Genomic DNA, 17160 nt, shown 5'->3' on the forward strand with positions numbered 1-17160 from the left:
TAGCGTGACATTTGTTAAGTTTTTGACTATTGACTGAGGACCTCTCCTTCCCAGGGGCAGAGGACACTGTCTGGCCCAAGGAGCCAGATTTAGAAAGATGCAGCTCACAGCACTGACAGAGGAGCATCTTGCCAACTCAGGCTGATGGTTTCTTAATTATGTCACTAAAGCAAATGGGCAAATTATTATTTTGGTTAGGAAATGAGCAGAATGAACACTATGGGGCGGATTTTCAAAGGCCCGCGCGCCTATTTTGCATAGGCCGCCAGCACGCGTAAAGCCCCGGGACGCGCGTAAGTCCCGGGGCTTTTGTAAGGGGGCGTGTCGGGGGCGGGGCCTACTGACGAGGCATTTCGGGGGCGGGCCCAGGGGTGTGGCGCCGGCCCGGGGGCGTGGTCGAGGCCTCCGGACCAGCCCCCGGGACCGGAGGACGGAACGGGGCTGCCGGCCGACGCGCGCAAAGTTAAGGGGGGGGTTAGATAGGGCCGGGGGGGGGGGGGGTGGGTTAGGTAGGGGGAAGGGAGGGGAAGGTGCGGGGAGGGTGAAGGAAAGTTCCCTCCAAGGCCGCTCCGAAATCGGAGCGGCCTTGGAGGGAACGGAGGCAGGCTGCTCGGCGCGCGCAGGCTGCCGATTTTGCGCAGCCTTGCGCGCGCCGACCCCAGATTTTATAAGATACGCGCGGCTACGCGCGTATCTTATAAAATCAGGCGTACTTTTGTTCGCGACTGCTGTGCGAGCAAAAGTACGCGCTCGCGCAACTTTTTAAAATCTGCCCCTATTTGAATTCCTTAGAACATCTTTTCTTAGCCTTGGAATAAAACTCTGGTCCTAACTAGTTAGCTGTGAACTGGACTTTTGCTGGTTAAGGCATGCTGCAAATGGAGTTATTTTCTGCTGGTGCTGACTGAACCATAGAATACTTGGAATACATGCTGACTCAATAATGTTAAGTGTTGGCCAGGATCTTTCATCACTTGTTGCTTACAGTGAAATCGACAATATAGTGGGAGAGGCATTAATAGACTTAAAAGTAGAGAATGTAAAAAACAAAACAAAACCCAGCAGAGTGTAATAAAAATTCTTACTCTTGGTTTTAGGAGGGTTTTTGTCAACCATTTTTTGATCGTTCTCTCATGCAGCAGTTAAGATTTTCAGAATAATGAAATGGCGACCAAGAGGGTAGGACATCTTGGTTCCCTGATCCTCAAACAGCCATGATACATTGCATATCACTCTTCAGAGCAATATATGAATGTTAGGCACGGAAAGCAATGAGAAACAACAGCTTTTAACTTTATTCATAAAATCCATGTCTTTAATGTTATCTTGCAAAGCAAAAAAGATGGAATATTTTCTCCTCTGGCTGATGAAACTTGAGGGAAGGGGAAGGTAAAACTGCTAATTAGATCTCACATTTTGTACATTTTCTAATAACACATTGAACTGAATACATGGAGATCAGCATGAGCTGTACTGTCCTATTATTTTCATTGTTTCAAAATGTCAAAAAAATGTAATGCAATATCAACACAATGATATTGATAACTGTTGTATGCTAGAATCCTGCAGCAACTATTGGAGTATTTTTCTGCTTTAAAAGTTGATTTTTTGGTTGGCCACATTTTTATTATTACACTTTCTTAAATTGTATATAAAATATGAAACTGCTAGAGGTGTGCACTCATTTTTAAACATGGCACATCTGAACCAAAAAAGGCCATTTTTGGTTCATTTGAAATGGTTCATGTTTTTTTTAGGGTCATGCTAGTATTGGTGTAGATGCTGAAGTATCTTGGAATGCATTGCTTTCTTGTCAGTTTTCAGGGAATATGGAACAAGGTCCTGCTGCTGAAGAGCAGTACATATATGGGCAAGAGGAAGAGGCTGCTCTTTAAAACTGAAGCAAATGGCTCAGCATAAATGAGAGAAAATTGCAGATGTGAACAGATTGTCCAGCATGTATACTAAATGGGTAGAGCTACACTTAGGAAAAAGGACAATTACCTCTTTTTTGACCCAGCTTATAAGACTGAAAAAAGGGCATTTCTAGATACACAGAGCAGAGCAATCAGTTGAATTACATGCGGTCCTGGGGGAGAACATAGTGAAGAGTGGAGTGGGGATGCATTCTTGTTGCTGTGTTCAGTCTATAGAAAATTTGCTTCTTTACTTCAGTGATTTGTAATAGATTTTACTCATCCGATAATTCCCTTTCAGTTTCTTTTGTGTGCCAATGTTAAAATCTTAGCAGTAATATTTATGATGCATTTGTTACTTTTGTTTTATAAAGGTGGGATATCGGGCTAGAATAAATAAATACATTTTAAGGAATTTTGCTCATTTTACAGCATAAATTGAACAATGTTCAGCTGAATTTCAAACATTCTGATTGGTTGTAATTTAAATCATCATTTGGATAAAAATATCTTGTTTCACTTATTTTCAAAAAGAGGAACACAGGGAAGAATACCTGGTGAAGCTGCGGGAAACTAAGAAAGAAATCAGGAAAGCAAAAGGTCAAGTGTAAGAGGATTGCTAAAGACATAAAGCAAGGTGACAAAACATTTTTCAGATATAAAAGAGAAAGAAGGGAGGCCCGACGTGGTATAGTTAAATTGAAAGATGAGAGAGAGCAATGTGTGGAAAGCGGCACAGAAAAGCAGAAATATTAAACAAATACTTCATTTCAGTATTTTCTAAAGACCACCATGGAGAAGGACCACTGTTGATTGAGAAGACTGTAAATGATGGTGGGGTAGATGAAACTCCGATTACAGAAGAAAATGTATGGAAATACTTAGGGAAAACTGAATGGACAAGGCCATGGAGCTGGATGAGGTACATCCCAGGATACTGAGGGAGCTCAGAGATGTGCTGGCAGTTCCCCTGAAAGACCTTTTCAATAGATCACTGGAATCAGGAGTGGTGAAACGTGACTGGAGAAGAGATGTGGTTGTCCGTTTCATAAGAGTGGTAGCAGAGAGGAAGCTGGAAAGTACAGGCCAGTTAGCCTCACCTTGGTGGTGGGAAAATTAATGACGACACTGCTGAAGGATAGGATAGTGAACTATCTACAAACTGGTGGGTTGCTGGATCCGAGGCAGAATGGATTCACCAAGGGAAGTTCTTTTCAGACAAATCTATTTTAATTTTTTGATTGGGTGACCATAGATTTGGATCATGGAAGAGTGTTTGATGTGACTTACTTGGATTTCAGCAAAGCTTTTGATACAGCTCGTGACTAAAATGAGAAGCTTGGGAGTCAGCGACAAGACAGTGGAGTAGATTACAAACTGGTTGACTGACAGGATACAGTGTGTAATGGCCAATGGAACCTACTCTGAAGAAAGAATGGTGTTAAGTGGAGTGCCACAGGGATCTGTTTTGGGATCAGTTCTGTTCAATATCTTTGTGAGCAACAGTAGGGAAGGGGATAGAAGGTAAAGTTTGTCTATTTCTGGATGATATTAAGATCTGCAACAGAGTGGACACGCGAGAAGGAGTAGAAAGAATGAAAAGTAACTTAAAGCTTGAAGAGTGGTTGAAGACTTGGTAGCTGGGAGAGGGACCTTGGGGTGATAGTGTCTGGTGATCTGAAGGTGGCGAAGCAATGTAGCAAAGCGATAGCTAAAGCCAGAAGAATGCTGGGCTGCCTAGAAAGAGGAATAGAAAGAGGAAAGGGGAATAATCAGTAAGAAAAAGGTGATAATGCCCTTGTATGGGTCCTTGTTGAGGCCTCACCTGGAGTACTGTTCAGTTCTGGAGCCTGTATCTCAAAAGGATGGAGACAGTAGAGAGGTGGTCCAGAGAAGGGTGACCAAAATGGTGTGGATCTGTATCAGAAGACTTATGAAGAGAGGACTAAAGATCTGAATATTTATACCCTGGAAGAGAAAAGGTGCAGGGGAGACATGTTCTCAGCCCACAGTTCTAATTACTAGGCTACTCCTTCACTCCAGTACTGTAGTCTTTATAAAAAAATCTTTTATCATCTTCAAGGTACAGTAAAGATGATTATCAAAATATGTAAAAATAATACTAGGCAAAACATAAAGTAAAGACATATGAATAAGTCCTGCCAAAACCTGTGCAAGTCAGTTGAATATTGACTTGTAGATATTGCAGTAAACCTGTGGAAGATAACAGTAGGCTCCTATGCTAGGTTGTGTACAAAAGAAGAGCTTCCCTGTTAGCCCGTGGAGTATCACATTACTTTTAGGAGTCTCTGTGTGGTGGTGGTGGGTTTGAATAATATGGCCCCCTCAGTTATCTTCTGATAAATTACAGAAATATGTTCCTCATTGGACATTGCAATCTTCCCAACAGGAGTTATCCATTCCAGATGTGCTGCAGGAGACCTGAGAACTATTAAGGCACCGTATATTCTTGGTAGTAACGCCAAGAATTTGGAAGTCTTTCCATTGAGTTGTAGTTAACTAAAGATTACCTCCTTTTCCAGAAGAAAATGAAAACATAGTTGTTTCATGCAGCTTTTATTGCAGATAGCCAGTAAGGGTGTTTTAGTCTGTACTAATGGAATGGGAGGGTGGTTTGTTTGTAATTTAATTATTGAATTTGTGGGTTTGTTTTTAAACTTATTGTTATGTTTTTACTGATTCATGTTTGATTAGTGTTGTACTTTGCCATTGGTGTTTTGAGGAAGAGCATTATATAAATGAAAGAAGAAATATAGTAATGGGATCTGAAGAACAAATGCAGTAACAGCTGGCAGAAAAACTATCCATTTGCTCTTTTCTCACCGCTTTAATCCTACTTAGAGGTGTAATATCTTAGTTTAATTTTGGAAGTAGTAATAAACCAGCATCATAAACCCTCAGCCCCCATAAAGGAACAATATTATTTTATGCTGATGGCATTCTTGTTGTTTGAATGTGTTAAAGCTAGCACAGGAGAAAATTCTTGATGTCAGTCAGGTATGTGGTGGGCTTTTATGTCATACTGATGGATTTTTACCCTAGTCCTTGAATGGGAGAATTCCCTCTGGAGATCATTCTTCACTGCCAGTGTCTGTCTTCTGTAGAGATCACCCTAACTGGCAGCCGGGATAAACTGTAACCATCACAGCTGAGGGTTTAGGGGTAGATTTTCAAATAGCGCGAATTGGCCTACTTTTGCTGGCGCATCAGGCGCAAGCAAAAGTAAGCTGGATTTTAGTAGATACGCCAGAGGGAGGCGTAAATCCCCGTGCGCCAGCGGGCCTCTTGCGCGCCGGGACGCGACCTGGGGGCGGGTACGGAGGGCGCGGCCATGCCCCCGGACTGCCCCGGGCCGTAGCCACGCCCCCGTACCCGCCCTCAAAACGCTGCCGACACGCCCCCTAAACGCCGCGACGACCAGGCACCGCCCCCGACAACGCCCCCCTCGGAGAACCCCGGGACTTACGCGAGTCCCGGGGCTCTGCGCGCGCCGGTAGGCCTATGTAAAATAGGCTCACCGGCGCGCAGGGCCCTGCTCGCCTAAATCCGCCCGGATTTGGGCAGATTTAGGCGAGCAGGGCTCTGAAAATCCGCCCCTTAGAGTGGATAATGCCATGGTATTTAAGGTAAACCAGAAGTAGCAGAGAAGTGTCTAGTTGCTATTTTCTATATTCCAGTAGGCTGCAAATCATGAATGAGAGAGAGAAGTTTTCTTTCTAATCCGTGCACCCACCAATTACAGGCAAATAGGTTTCATTGGAAAGGATGTCTGTCACTAGCATTTTCTGGGAAAAGCTCCACTAGCTGCTTAATGGAAGCTGTAAATGGTTGAAACCTAACAGCTGCTGTCTTAAAGCAAGAAAAGCTAGTGAAGGTTAAAGGACCAGGGAAGGGGGGGGGGGGGGGTACACTGAGGCATAGTGCTAGTGTAGTTCTTTTCAATATCGTTATTAGTAACATTGCCAAGAGACTTGAAGGAAAACCTCTTGTTTGCAGATAACACAAAAATCTGTAACATGATAGACCTGCTAGTTGGTATGGAAAAAATTAAAAGGGGATTTAAAAAAACTGGAATAATTGATTGTGGCTTTGGAACCTGTGCTTTGGTTCCAAAAAATCCAACTTTAGGCATCTAAGGCATAGAACTTCATTTGTCACTTATCACTTAGGAGAAGAAGAACTGCCAAACAGGGAAGGGATCTATGATTAATCAGCTCAGATGACCTGAAGTCTGCCAGTCAGTGTAATAAGCAGCAGCGCAAGTTAGCAGTCTGCTCAGATGTACGATGAGCAGCATCACCAGTTGGAAAAAGAAAGTAATATTGCTGTTGTATAGGTCTTTAGAGAGACCACACCTCGAGCACTGTATTTATTAGTGGAAATCATAGCTTTGTAAAGACATTGATAGCATAGGAGTTCAGAGAATTGCTACCGAAATGGTACAGTGCCTCAAACAAACGTTACAAAGGAAATCAAAATATACTCACTTGAAGATAAAAGTAGGAGGCATTTTCCAAAAAAAAAAAAAAATTAAGGGCAAGGGATCATGATATGAAATTGGAAAGAGGAAGTCTCCAAGGAGGTAGGAAAAAGTACTGCTTTATCGAGAAGGGATGCCAGGAATAGCCTACCAGCGGTGGTAATTGTAATCAAAATCATGGCAAAATGTAAACCTGTTTGGAGCAGATACAGAGGCCAGTTAAAAGTGCAGGTAGGGGAGCAATAGGTAAAAGAAATGACCAGCGGAAGAAGGGTTGTTGGATTGCCAAGGTGTTGGATTAGTTATGGAACCCTATATGCTCAATCATATGGAACAAGAGAGGGCACAGCATCAAGCATGGGCTGCAGGCTGACTTGGCTGCACTTACAAGCTAGGGAGGAGTAGTTACACTTGTGTGACCAGCAATTGGGAGATTGATTATTGGTTATCCCAGCCTTCTTATATGTTAAAACATTGCAGCATGAGTTTGTTTTTTTTTTTTTTTTAGTCAAGTGAATGAGAGAATATGATTGATCACAACAGGAGAGTAAATATGAATACAAAAATTTAAAACCTCTTGTCAATAAGAGTATGACTCCAAACCAGCAGCACTGGAAGTTTCTCCCTATTTGATATTATGTTAATCTGTCACAGCCAAAGCCTCTTTGAGGTCACTTCTCTGAAACTGTGGTTTTACACCTCACATGACAAATAGGCACAGACATATGAGATGCATGGTAACAAACAGAAAAATGGTTGAATTTAGCAGAAACTTGTGAGTAGTAATGCCAATCTCTTTTTAACTCACCTGTGGAGTACTGTGGGATGGAATGGACTTCATTTCTCAGCACAGGGTCTGAGCTGTTTGGCTAAGATTGAAAATCTGTACAATGTGGGGCAATAATGCCATACTATCCAGCCCCCACTGAGGACATGATTACATTTTGTCTATTGCAAAAGCAGAATGATTACATTTCTTGCTAAAAGAAAAATAAATTGAGGCTTCAGCCATAGTTACTGTATCATTCACACAGCTTTCAGAAACATGTAGAAGTCAGTTACCTTAAAAGTAATGTATTCACTTACTTCATGCTTACAGGAGGGGCTTGGCCTGATTAGAGGCTAGCTAGGGAATGCTGATTTTGTGGTTTTATAAACTACAGTGGGGAAATTAAATATCAGTAGGGAAAGGGAGTTTGCAGGGGTATTGTATACACATAGTAACGAACAGCAACCATACTGCTTTATATATGTTAACATATATAGAGAAGTGGTTCAACTAGCACCAGCCTGAAACTTGAGAGCAGTAGTGCCAGTCGGTAAGTCTTCAGCCTTATGTAGATTTCATTACCATTTTGCAAAAATGTTTTTTTTCTTAGCTTTAGTTACATGCATGTAGTAATTTTATCACATTATCATGAATTTATAAAGAGACAAATCTTAATTTTTTAAAAACATTTCAGACCTAATACTGAGGAACTAGAACTGACCCTGTATCAGAACGTGCACATCATAGACCGGTTTTGGTTTAGTGGCCTGTGTCCGGCTATAGCTCCGGTAGGAGTTCTTAGGCAGCACAGTGATCCTCATCTGTGCCTGCTGAAGCTATTTATGTACTGTTAGCCTTCATGAAACAAAAGCGGGGCTGACAGAATTGATGAGAGGAAGCAGCCCATCAGGGCAATTTAGTTGATATCTCTGACTGCAGTGTGACATATGTAACATGCTTGGCTGGTGATGGCAACTTATACAGATCAGTCAGAACTGACCATTGGGAAGCAAGCTTTCAAGTCTGAATCATGGTTTGTTTGTTTTTTTTTCCCCCCTAACTGAAATTCAAAGTCTAAAAGACTTACTAGTCAGCCCATTATCTAGAATTTATCTTTAAGTTTTGGTCATTATAAAATAATATTGCTTTTAAATGATTGCAGTGCATTTTGTTTAACAGGTTTTTGGTTCAGATCCGTCCCTCCCATGCAAGCTTTATATTTCCAGAGTCAATGTGTTAAAGAGAAATGTTTGAGTAAAGGAGCAGATGATATGTTCATGCTTGGGGGGGGGGGGGGGGGAGCAGCTGGCAAGCATTTTGCGTTTATTAAGAAGTTTTTTCCCAGCATATTTATCTGCCAGAGGTGTAAGCTATAGAGGTGAAAGAATAGCAGAGTAAAAGAATAGCAGAGTGGTTAGGGGAAAGGAACAGGTTTTTTTGAGTGACTCACATTTTCTTGTTGATTAATCAGAGCTTCTTTTGTATCTAGGACACTGCAGAGAATGTACATGTGGCTCAGGATCCTCAGAGCTTCCTCTTACAGGAGCGTGGCACAGGTTTTTGCTTTGATTCCAGGTAACTTGCACAGTTTTTATTGGTTAATAAAACTGCTCATCTCATGACAGAAGACTCTGTGCACTAGTGTACAAATGAAAGGTTGCTGCTGCCACATTCTTGTTCACATTGTTTTCTAATTATTGCAACAGAATGGTATTTTTGGAAATTGATATTTTACAAACTGTTAAATTTGCCAACAGCAAGCATTTATGAATAGTAAGAGTAGCTCCCCATTAGATGTTAACTAGTACAGTATGCCATTGAGACTTGATTGTAATCCCTTCCCCACTACAATAGGCAGTTTCTTCCAGCTTTTTTGGGCTTCCAGCTTCGTCACAGCCCACGTTTGCTGTGGCTGTAGCACCATGAGCCTTCATAGTAAGTAACATAGTAAATGACAGCAGATAAAGACCTAAATGATCCATTTACTCTGTCCAGGAAGATGTTTAGGGTTGTAACTGCTGCTCCATGCAAGTTACCCTTGTGCTTTAGGACTGAAATGCTACTCTGTACAGGTTAGCCTAGTGCTTTAGTAATATCCTCTTGTCAGCAGGTTCCTCTATATTTATCCCATGACTCCAATGAATTCCATTACCATTATTGTCTGCATCACAGCCTCAGGGAAAACATTCCATGCATCCACTATCCTCTCTATGCAACACAAGTTTGCTTACTGTAAATGGGGTTCTCCATAGACAGCAGGATGAGTTAGCCATAACATGTGGGTGGCATCATATGACAGTACCCAGTAGACCACTCTCTCTGAGCCCAGTAGAGCTTTTACAGTAGTTACTGTGGGAACACTGCTTCGTGAGCCCCTCAATAGATTGAGTGTAACTCTACAGAAGTAGTCTGCTTTTTAGGGAGGTGGGCAGATATTAAATATGGCTAATTCATCCTGCTGTTTGTGAAGAACCCCATTTACAGTAAACAAAGTTGCTATCTCCATTGACAAGCAGGGCTGAATTAGCCATGACGTGGGGAGTCCCAAGCTGATGCATTTCCTGAATAAGCAACCTGGCACCCATTGTGGCAAGTAGACTACTAGATGAACAGATTGCACAAAACTGCTTGTTCGAAGTTATTGGCATTCCTTGAGAGATTGTCCAGATAGTTCTTGGACATAAAGGTATATGCATATGAATATATTGTAGCTTTGCAGATGTCTTTGATCGAAATAGCTACTTCAGTTGCTCATCTAAGAGCTATAGCTCTAACTTGATGAGCTTTGACAGAGTCTGTGATTTGGAAGCCAGCCCTGCAATTCAGTCTGCCAGTGAATTGGAAATAATACATTTGGCAACTGCTATTCTCACTTGTTGATGCAGTTGAATTCTTCAACAAATAGTAAGTTATAGTCCTTTTACAGTCCAGTGAATGAAGGGCCTTCTCATCCCATGCACATGCAGCTTTGGAAAAAAACATGGGCAAGACAATGGCTTGATTGTTGTGAAATGCAGAGAGAGAAAACTTTTGGCAGAAACCTTGGATGAGTATGAAGCACCACCCTATTGTGGAAAAACTATAGATATTGCAAGTAAGGGATTTTCATATGAAATTGGAAACTAGGGGATGAACGGAGATTGGTTTTCCCTCTACATGAGTGAGGGTGGAATGCTGTGAAGGAACTCAAATATACCTTTACAGAAGAAGTTCAAAGACCTGACAAAAATATGGAGAACAAGTTTCTGATAAGATCCCTAGGGTGGCAAGCAGATTGGAGCTGACGATGCTGAATGGCACCAAGCTGCAAATATTTTCCACTTTAAAGCATATGATTTCCTAGTACATGGTTTCTTGCAGAAATCATGATATCCTTCATCTCTTTAGGCAGTACCTAATCGGGGATTAACCAATCACTCAATCTTTGTGCAGTCAGGTTGAGATGAGGCAGATTGGGACTACAGCTGGAATCTATCCTGAATGAGGAGGGACAGCAAGGTCCTCAGAGGAATTTGAGGATTGTTGGAGAGCTCAACAAGATAAGAGGAACATACTTGGCTCTACTATGCTGAGGAAGTGAGGATCATGTCCATTTGATCCTGAAATGCCTTTTGAACTGAACTGGCTTCCAGTGGTAATGGTGGAAACACATACAATAGACTGGTATACCAATTTCCGCAGAAACATATACTGAGCTAATCTAAAATCGCTTGGAAGAATGGGGCAAAACTTTTCAATTGCCTTCCAAAGCAAACAGGTCTGTTGATGGTCAACCCCACCTACAGAATTAGATCATCTGGGACCCTTTGATCCAGTGATCATTTGTAGGGTTGGAAAATCCAACTGAAGCAATCATGAAAGGTATGACAATTGAAGGTAAGCTCTATAGCTGAGGGACCACACCCAAATCCATTGGGCTTCCAGGAGAGGATCCAGTAGCCTGTTCCTCCTTACTTGTAATAGAGAACATTGCTATCTTGATTGTTTGTATTAGAATTCTTCTCCTTTGTAGTAGGTGAGTGAACGCTCGCAGAGTGTACAGAATTGCTCAGAGTTCCAGGAGGTTTATTTGGTACTGGCATTCCAGCACTGATCGTCTCTTTTGTGTATGGTGAATGCCTATGTATGTATCCCTGGGCTTTGTTGGAGGCATCTGCCTCTAGAATCATTTGATGGGGCAGAATTCTTAGCAAAAAGCAGGCGGCGAAAACCTGATTTCATCCACCACTGGAGGGATGATTTCATCCTCTGAATTATTTTGATAGGATGGGACAAAGTTTGCTAAAGTTGATCCCACATGACTGAAGGTCCCTTTAAAGAGATATCATGTTCCAAGGTGCACAAACTGTTTCAAATGGACTGAGGCAGCCATGTGACAGAGGATGGAATGGCTCCGACTCATCATGCCTTGCATTAGTGCTCGAACATGTTGTACTCCTCCTTCTGGCAAGAATGCCCTTTCCTTGATTCAGTCTATCCAGGCTCCAGCAATCTGAATTTTCTGAGTTGGTACTAGACTTGACCTGGTGAGGTTGATGAACCTAGAGACTGCAGCAGTTGTATTATCCCGTTCAGGGAATCCAAGATCCTGGCTTTGGAGAGTCCTGTCACTATTCAGTCAAATAGGGAAATTCTGATATCCCCTGCTGATGGAGATGTGCTGCTACTACTGCCAGACTTTTGTGAAAGCCCTTGGAGCTGTTGACAGGCCAAAGGGCAGAACCTTGCACTGATAATGTTGAAATTCTACTATGAACCTGAGATATTTCCAGTGGGATGGGTGGATAGGGACATGGGCATATGCAACCTTCAGGTCCAGAGTGTACATTCAGGATCCCTTCTGGATGAAAGAAAGGATGGTGTAGAGGAAAATCATTTTGAATTTCTCTCCCTCCAGATGTTTGCTCAGTCTGTGTAAATCCAGGATGGATCTCAATCCTCCCAATTTCTTTGGGGTAAGGGAAGTATCAATAGTAAAATCCCCCACCATGCCCCAAAAGAGGGCTTCACTCTGCTGATGAAGTAATGTGTCCACGTCGAGACTGAGTTGGACTGAATGAGATGGATTCAAGTTGAAGACCAAACAGCTGTATTGCACTGGTGGATGAGAGAAATAAAAGTGGTAACCGTGCTTCACAATCTTTAGTGATCTCCTTTCTTGTGATGAGAAACTGTTGGATCCTCCCCCACACTGGAGGCAGTGGGGAAGGAGGTCTTATCTTCATCAAAAAGCTGGATTCTGCTTGCACCTGGAGCTGCTGGGATGGTTCTGGTTGTTGCCGCTCCCTTGGGTACGCTCTGGCTGGAAATTGCTGTTCTTGTGACTGCAAAGGTAGGGATCAGTTCTGTTCATAAGCACGAAAAGGTATCACTGGAAATACTCCCTCTTATAGAATAAGAAACCACATCTTTGAGCAGAAGACTATTTAGCAGCAATTTCAGCGCTACATACTGTTCCTTAAATTGCACCACTGTTTCCCTGACCTTGTCCCCAAAAAGGTTGTTTTTGGAACACGGGATATCTGCCAGTTTGTCGTGAACATTCTCCTCTAAGCCGCTAGCTTTCAACCACGCCATCCTTTTGAGTGCCAATAGTGGCATCATATTGAGCGATTCGTAGATCGAACAAATGAGATACTTCTTGCATTCCTCTGTATTTAGGAAGGCTTGATGAATCGCTTCATGTTTCTCATCAAGAGATTTCAGGAGAGGTCTCATTCTATACTGCACCAAATAAAGCTGGTGGTTAGTTATTTGGGCATTAAGCATCGAGATTTAGAAAAACGTCTTCCCAAAAGAATTCATAAGCCTTTGATCCTTCCTGAGAGAGGTGTTAGAGAAAACTCTTGATTTCTTTGTCTTCAGGGCAGACTGTACTACCACTGATTGGTGTGAGAGTTGGACCACCCCAAAACCCAGTGCTTGGTATGCATCGATGGCGCCAAGGCCATCTGCTGCTCCTGTATCGAGAAAGATGGATGTATTGATATGCCAGACCCTTCTGCGTTGATTGTGACAATGGCAATGATGATCCCTGTACTTCGGGCACTGGTGAATCCATGCATTGATGGTATAGATGCTCCACGCTTCAACTGTGCCAGGTCCTTGGATTTTGAATGCGCCAGCCATGCCAAGCTCTTGCGCTTCATTGAAAAGATAGAGACCTTGCCTCCAGCCGGTCTGAGGAAACCTGCACCAGCTTACTTGTCGAAGTCCTGGAATGGTCAGAAACTAGATACTTCTCCGACCCTCTCAACCCCAAAACTGCACAAGCAGCGGGAGGAACCTCCAAAGTGGAGCCCTTAGTCAACTCAACACCCACTGAGGAAGATGAGCTTTGCCATTTCCAGAGCTCTGTCATCTTATAGGCCCAATTTCTCTCTCTTATGGTAGACATGCGGCCACAATCATAGCAGTTGGCAGAGTCATGGTAGGCACCCAGACACTTGTAACAGATGTTGTGGCCATCAGTAATCGACATCTTGCATCTGCAGACAGAGTCCTTGAAGCCACTGATTGGCTATTTGGGTCCTGGCATTTTTTATTTTTTTTTAAACACTGAAAAATGCTGTTGAAGGGCTGCTGAAAAAAAAAAAGACTTTAAAAAGGTGGCCTGAGAGGCCTAAAAGAAAAACTATTAGAGAGAGAGAGGTACATATCCAGGCTGTAGCACGGACAAAATCTGACCAAGTGGCTCATGAGGCAGCATTCCCTTGGTTATTACTGCACATGCTCAGTAGAGTAGTCCATTTAGTGCCATCAGATGATGTTACCACGTGTTATTGCTAATTCAGCACCGCTTGTTGATAGAGAAATACATTTCCTGATGTTTCTGGAGTCTACCCATCTTGCAGCTTCACAAGTTTCTTTCCATTTGGTGCATTACTAGTACCATTAAGATATTTAAATGTGTCTATCATAATTCCCTCCCCCGCCCCTCCTCTCATTTAGGGCATACATATTTAGATCCTTCAGTCTCATCTCAGATGGTTTTTTGGTGCAGACCTTGCACTATTTTGGTTGCCTTTCTGTGGACTATCTCTTGTCTATATTCTTTCTGAGATCTGGCTTCTAGAACTGAACACAGTATTCTAGGTGAGGCCTGTACAAAGGGATTATCACCTCATTTTTTTTTTGTCCTGATTATGCCTTTCCCTATGCATCCCAGCATCCCTCTGACTATGGCCACTGTCTTATCACACAGTTTTTCTACCTTGTGATCAATGTATCCCAAGATCCCTCTCCTGGTTAGTGTATACTTCAGATTTTCAGCCTCCCATCATGCACAGCTCCTTTAGATTTCTGCAGTCCAAATGCTTGACTTTGCACCGTTTTGCATTGAATCTTAATTAGCAAACATTTGACAACTCCTGAAGCTTTCTTAGATCATGCCTCGTTCTGTCTACTTTCTCAGCATTGTTCAATCTGTTGTAGATTTTAGTGTCATCCACAAAAAGACAGACTTTTCGGTCTAAGTCCTCCACAAGATCGCTCACAAAGAGATTGAATAGAATTGGCCCAGGGACCAACCCCTTAGACCCACCATTGATCATTTTTATCTTCTCAGAGTGAATTCCACTAACCACTGCCCTCTATGGTCTGTGACCCAACCTTTTTCTAATCCAGTCCACCAATTTAGGACCTACCCCGAGGCTGCTCACTAATGAGCATCCAGTGTGGGACAGTATTAAAGGCTTTACTGAATTCAATGTAAACCACCTCCAACAGAAGCCCTTGATCTAATTCTTTAGTCATCAAATTTAAAAAAGGATCCTGAACAGTAGATGGTTCACTATCCATTCCTTCAGTAGATTTTCAAATTTTGCCATCACTGGGGTAAGGCTAACTAGCCTGTAGTTTCCCAGCCTCCTCTCCCTTAATGCTTTTTGTGACAGTTGCCCATCTCCAGTCCTGCAGAGCCACTCCTCTATCCAAGGATTTATTGAACAGGTTTTCAGCAGACCCCCACCATACCTCTTCAAACTCTCAGTATTCTAGCATGTTTCTCATCTGGTCCCATGACTTTTGTCCACTTTGTTTTGCTAGCGCCATATAAACACACTTCCATAAGTGGTGCCATATCCACCTCACTTTTATATGGGCAGCTGCCAACAATTGATGGTCCTTCTTCTTCAGTGAACACCAAACAGAAATATTTGGTTAGTATTTAGCAACTATTCAGAGTTTCCCCCCTACTCCTCATGTTTAACTCCATTGTCACAACAGCTGTCTGACTGGGAAGCACAGACTGTGGGCCCCTTCTGAAAGCCAGCACAGGCACACTCTTGAGTAGGCTGGTCGGTGGGTGTTGTGTTATGCAGTGGCTGGGACTTCCTTCCTATCAGGTGCTCTGAGGAGCAGAAGCCAGATTTGGGAATCCAACCTGACCCCCTCATGCCGAACGGGGTGGCCCTATTTACAACTGTTAAATTGTATTAAATGGTTTAATCATTCCTTTGTTTCAAGTTGCTTAGTTCATTTTCTTTTATAAAATCCTCTTCCTTTTTTTTTCTTTATAAAAGTTTTGATGTGCAGAAGAAATGTCCACTCTGTGAGGTGATGTTTCCACCTAACTACGATCAGAGCAAGTTTGAAGAGCATGTTGAGAGTCACTGGAAGGTGTGCCCCATGTGCAGTGAACAGTTCCCTCCTGACTATGATCAGCAAGGCTTCGAGAGGCATGTTCAGACACACTTTGATGGTCATGTGTTAAATTTTGAATAGTCTGATCAGTGAGAGATTTTCCTCAGACCGCTTACATGCAAACATAATTCAGTTTTCTGATTAAAAGATATTTTCAGCTTAGAATGGACTGCAGTATAATTGAGTTAGGATAAGTCTCTGGCTTGTTCAGCAGGTAACTGTTTAGTCTCTTATAATCTAACATTCTGAGACAGTAATAATTTCTTATGTGTGTATCTGTATTTATTCCACTGGCTCTGTAAATTCTATGAATAAGATTAGAGGCATATTTTTAATGTTACAGCAGTGAAAAATAACATTGACACCCATTCTATCGATGCTGTGGGATTCCACAATATTGTTTTGCAGAGTTCTGTCAACCCTGATAATTGACTGAAGCATGATAAATATCAAAGCTTAAGTAATAAAAGGTGTTTCTTATCCTATTTTTGTGTAGTAAGTTTATGGTTCCTTGCAGCTCCAGAAAGTAAAGTAATTTGTTCAGTGGAAGTATATTTGATCTATTTCAAAAGTCCAGCTGCATATAATAGATTACTACTTACTTTTTAGTACTAAAAATCTTTAAAAGTATATTATGCTCTACTGATCCACTTTATTAAAGATCTTTGGTTTATTTTCTTTATGCACAAAAGGCAAATAACTATCTTAGTGTATAAAAGCTAAAATATATTTTGTGTGGAATTACAGGAAAGAAGTAATTGCTGTCCTGGCTATAACAGGAAAAAATATTTAAAATCACTTAGCTTCTTTTGTGCTTGATCGAAAACATCTTATTGACAAATGCATTGTCAACCTATATAACTGATTTCATACTGAATTGCATAGTGGGATGAATATTTCTTTGAATAAAGTTTCTCGGCCTTTTGCATATCTTCTGCCTGAATGGTATGTATCACACATTATACTTTTGAATATTTGCTTTAAGTCTGTATTGTGTGAACCAAAAAAGGAAAACATGATTATTTGTTTGAGGTTTGAAAATCATCTGATTTTCATTGAATGTAGTCCTGCTGCATTAAAGGTAAACTAGTGATTTAATTGTCTCTGTCTGTATTTTCTGTATTGCTTACTCAGTGTACTGAATCCTGTCATCCAGTGCAAAGGGCGACTTTTCTTCTGTGCACCCAGTTTGTTTGTTCTTTCTGTTATGCCAAGAGATCATTATTCTGTTTGTTATTTACACACACTTCTCATTTGGAATGGAGATCCTTCTTTTGTGTGGATGTTAAGCTGTTTTTTTGTACTCTGCTTGTAGTTTGCTTTCTTTTAGG

The 17160-nt window shown here is 41.8% G+C and overlaps 1 protein-coding gene across 3 annotated transcripts in view; it reads left to right on the forward strand.

The window, feature by feature from the left end:
• TAX1BP1 (Tax1 binding protein 1) overlaps window positions 1–16927 on the forward strand; it is a 262473-nt gene extending 245546 nt beyond the window's left edge. For all 3 annotated transcript variants that reach the window (XM_029589185.1, XM_029589184.1, XM_029589183.1), the window contains exons 17-18: window positions 8676–8761; window positions 15709–16927. In XM_029589185.1, the coding sequence (XP_029445045.1) occupies window positions 8676–8761; window positions 15709–15910 (288 nt within the window). In that variant the 3' untranslated portion in view covers window positions 15911–16927. The remainder of the gene's footprint in view (window positions 1–8675; window positions 8762–15708) is intronic.
• The last annotated feature ends 233 nt before the right edge of the window (window positions 16928–17160 follow it).

This window comes from Rhinatrema bivittatum, chromosome 2 (assembly GCF_901001135.1).
Source record: "Rhinatrema bivittatum chromosome 2, aRhiBiv1.1, whole genome shotgun sequence".
In the NCBI taxonomy this organism is placed as follows: domain Eukaryota; kingdom Metazoa; phylum Chordata; class Amphibia; order Gymnophiona; family Rhinatrematidae; genus Rhinatrema; species Rhinatrema bivittatum.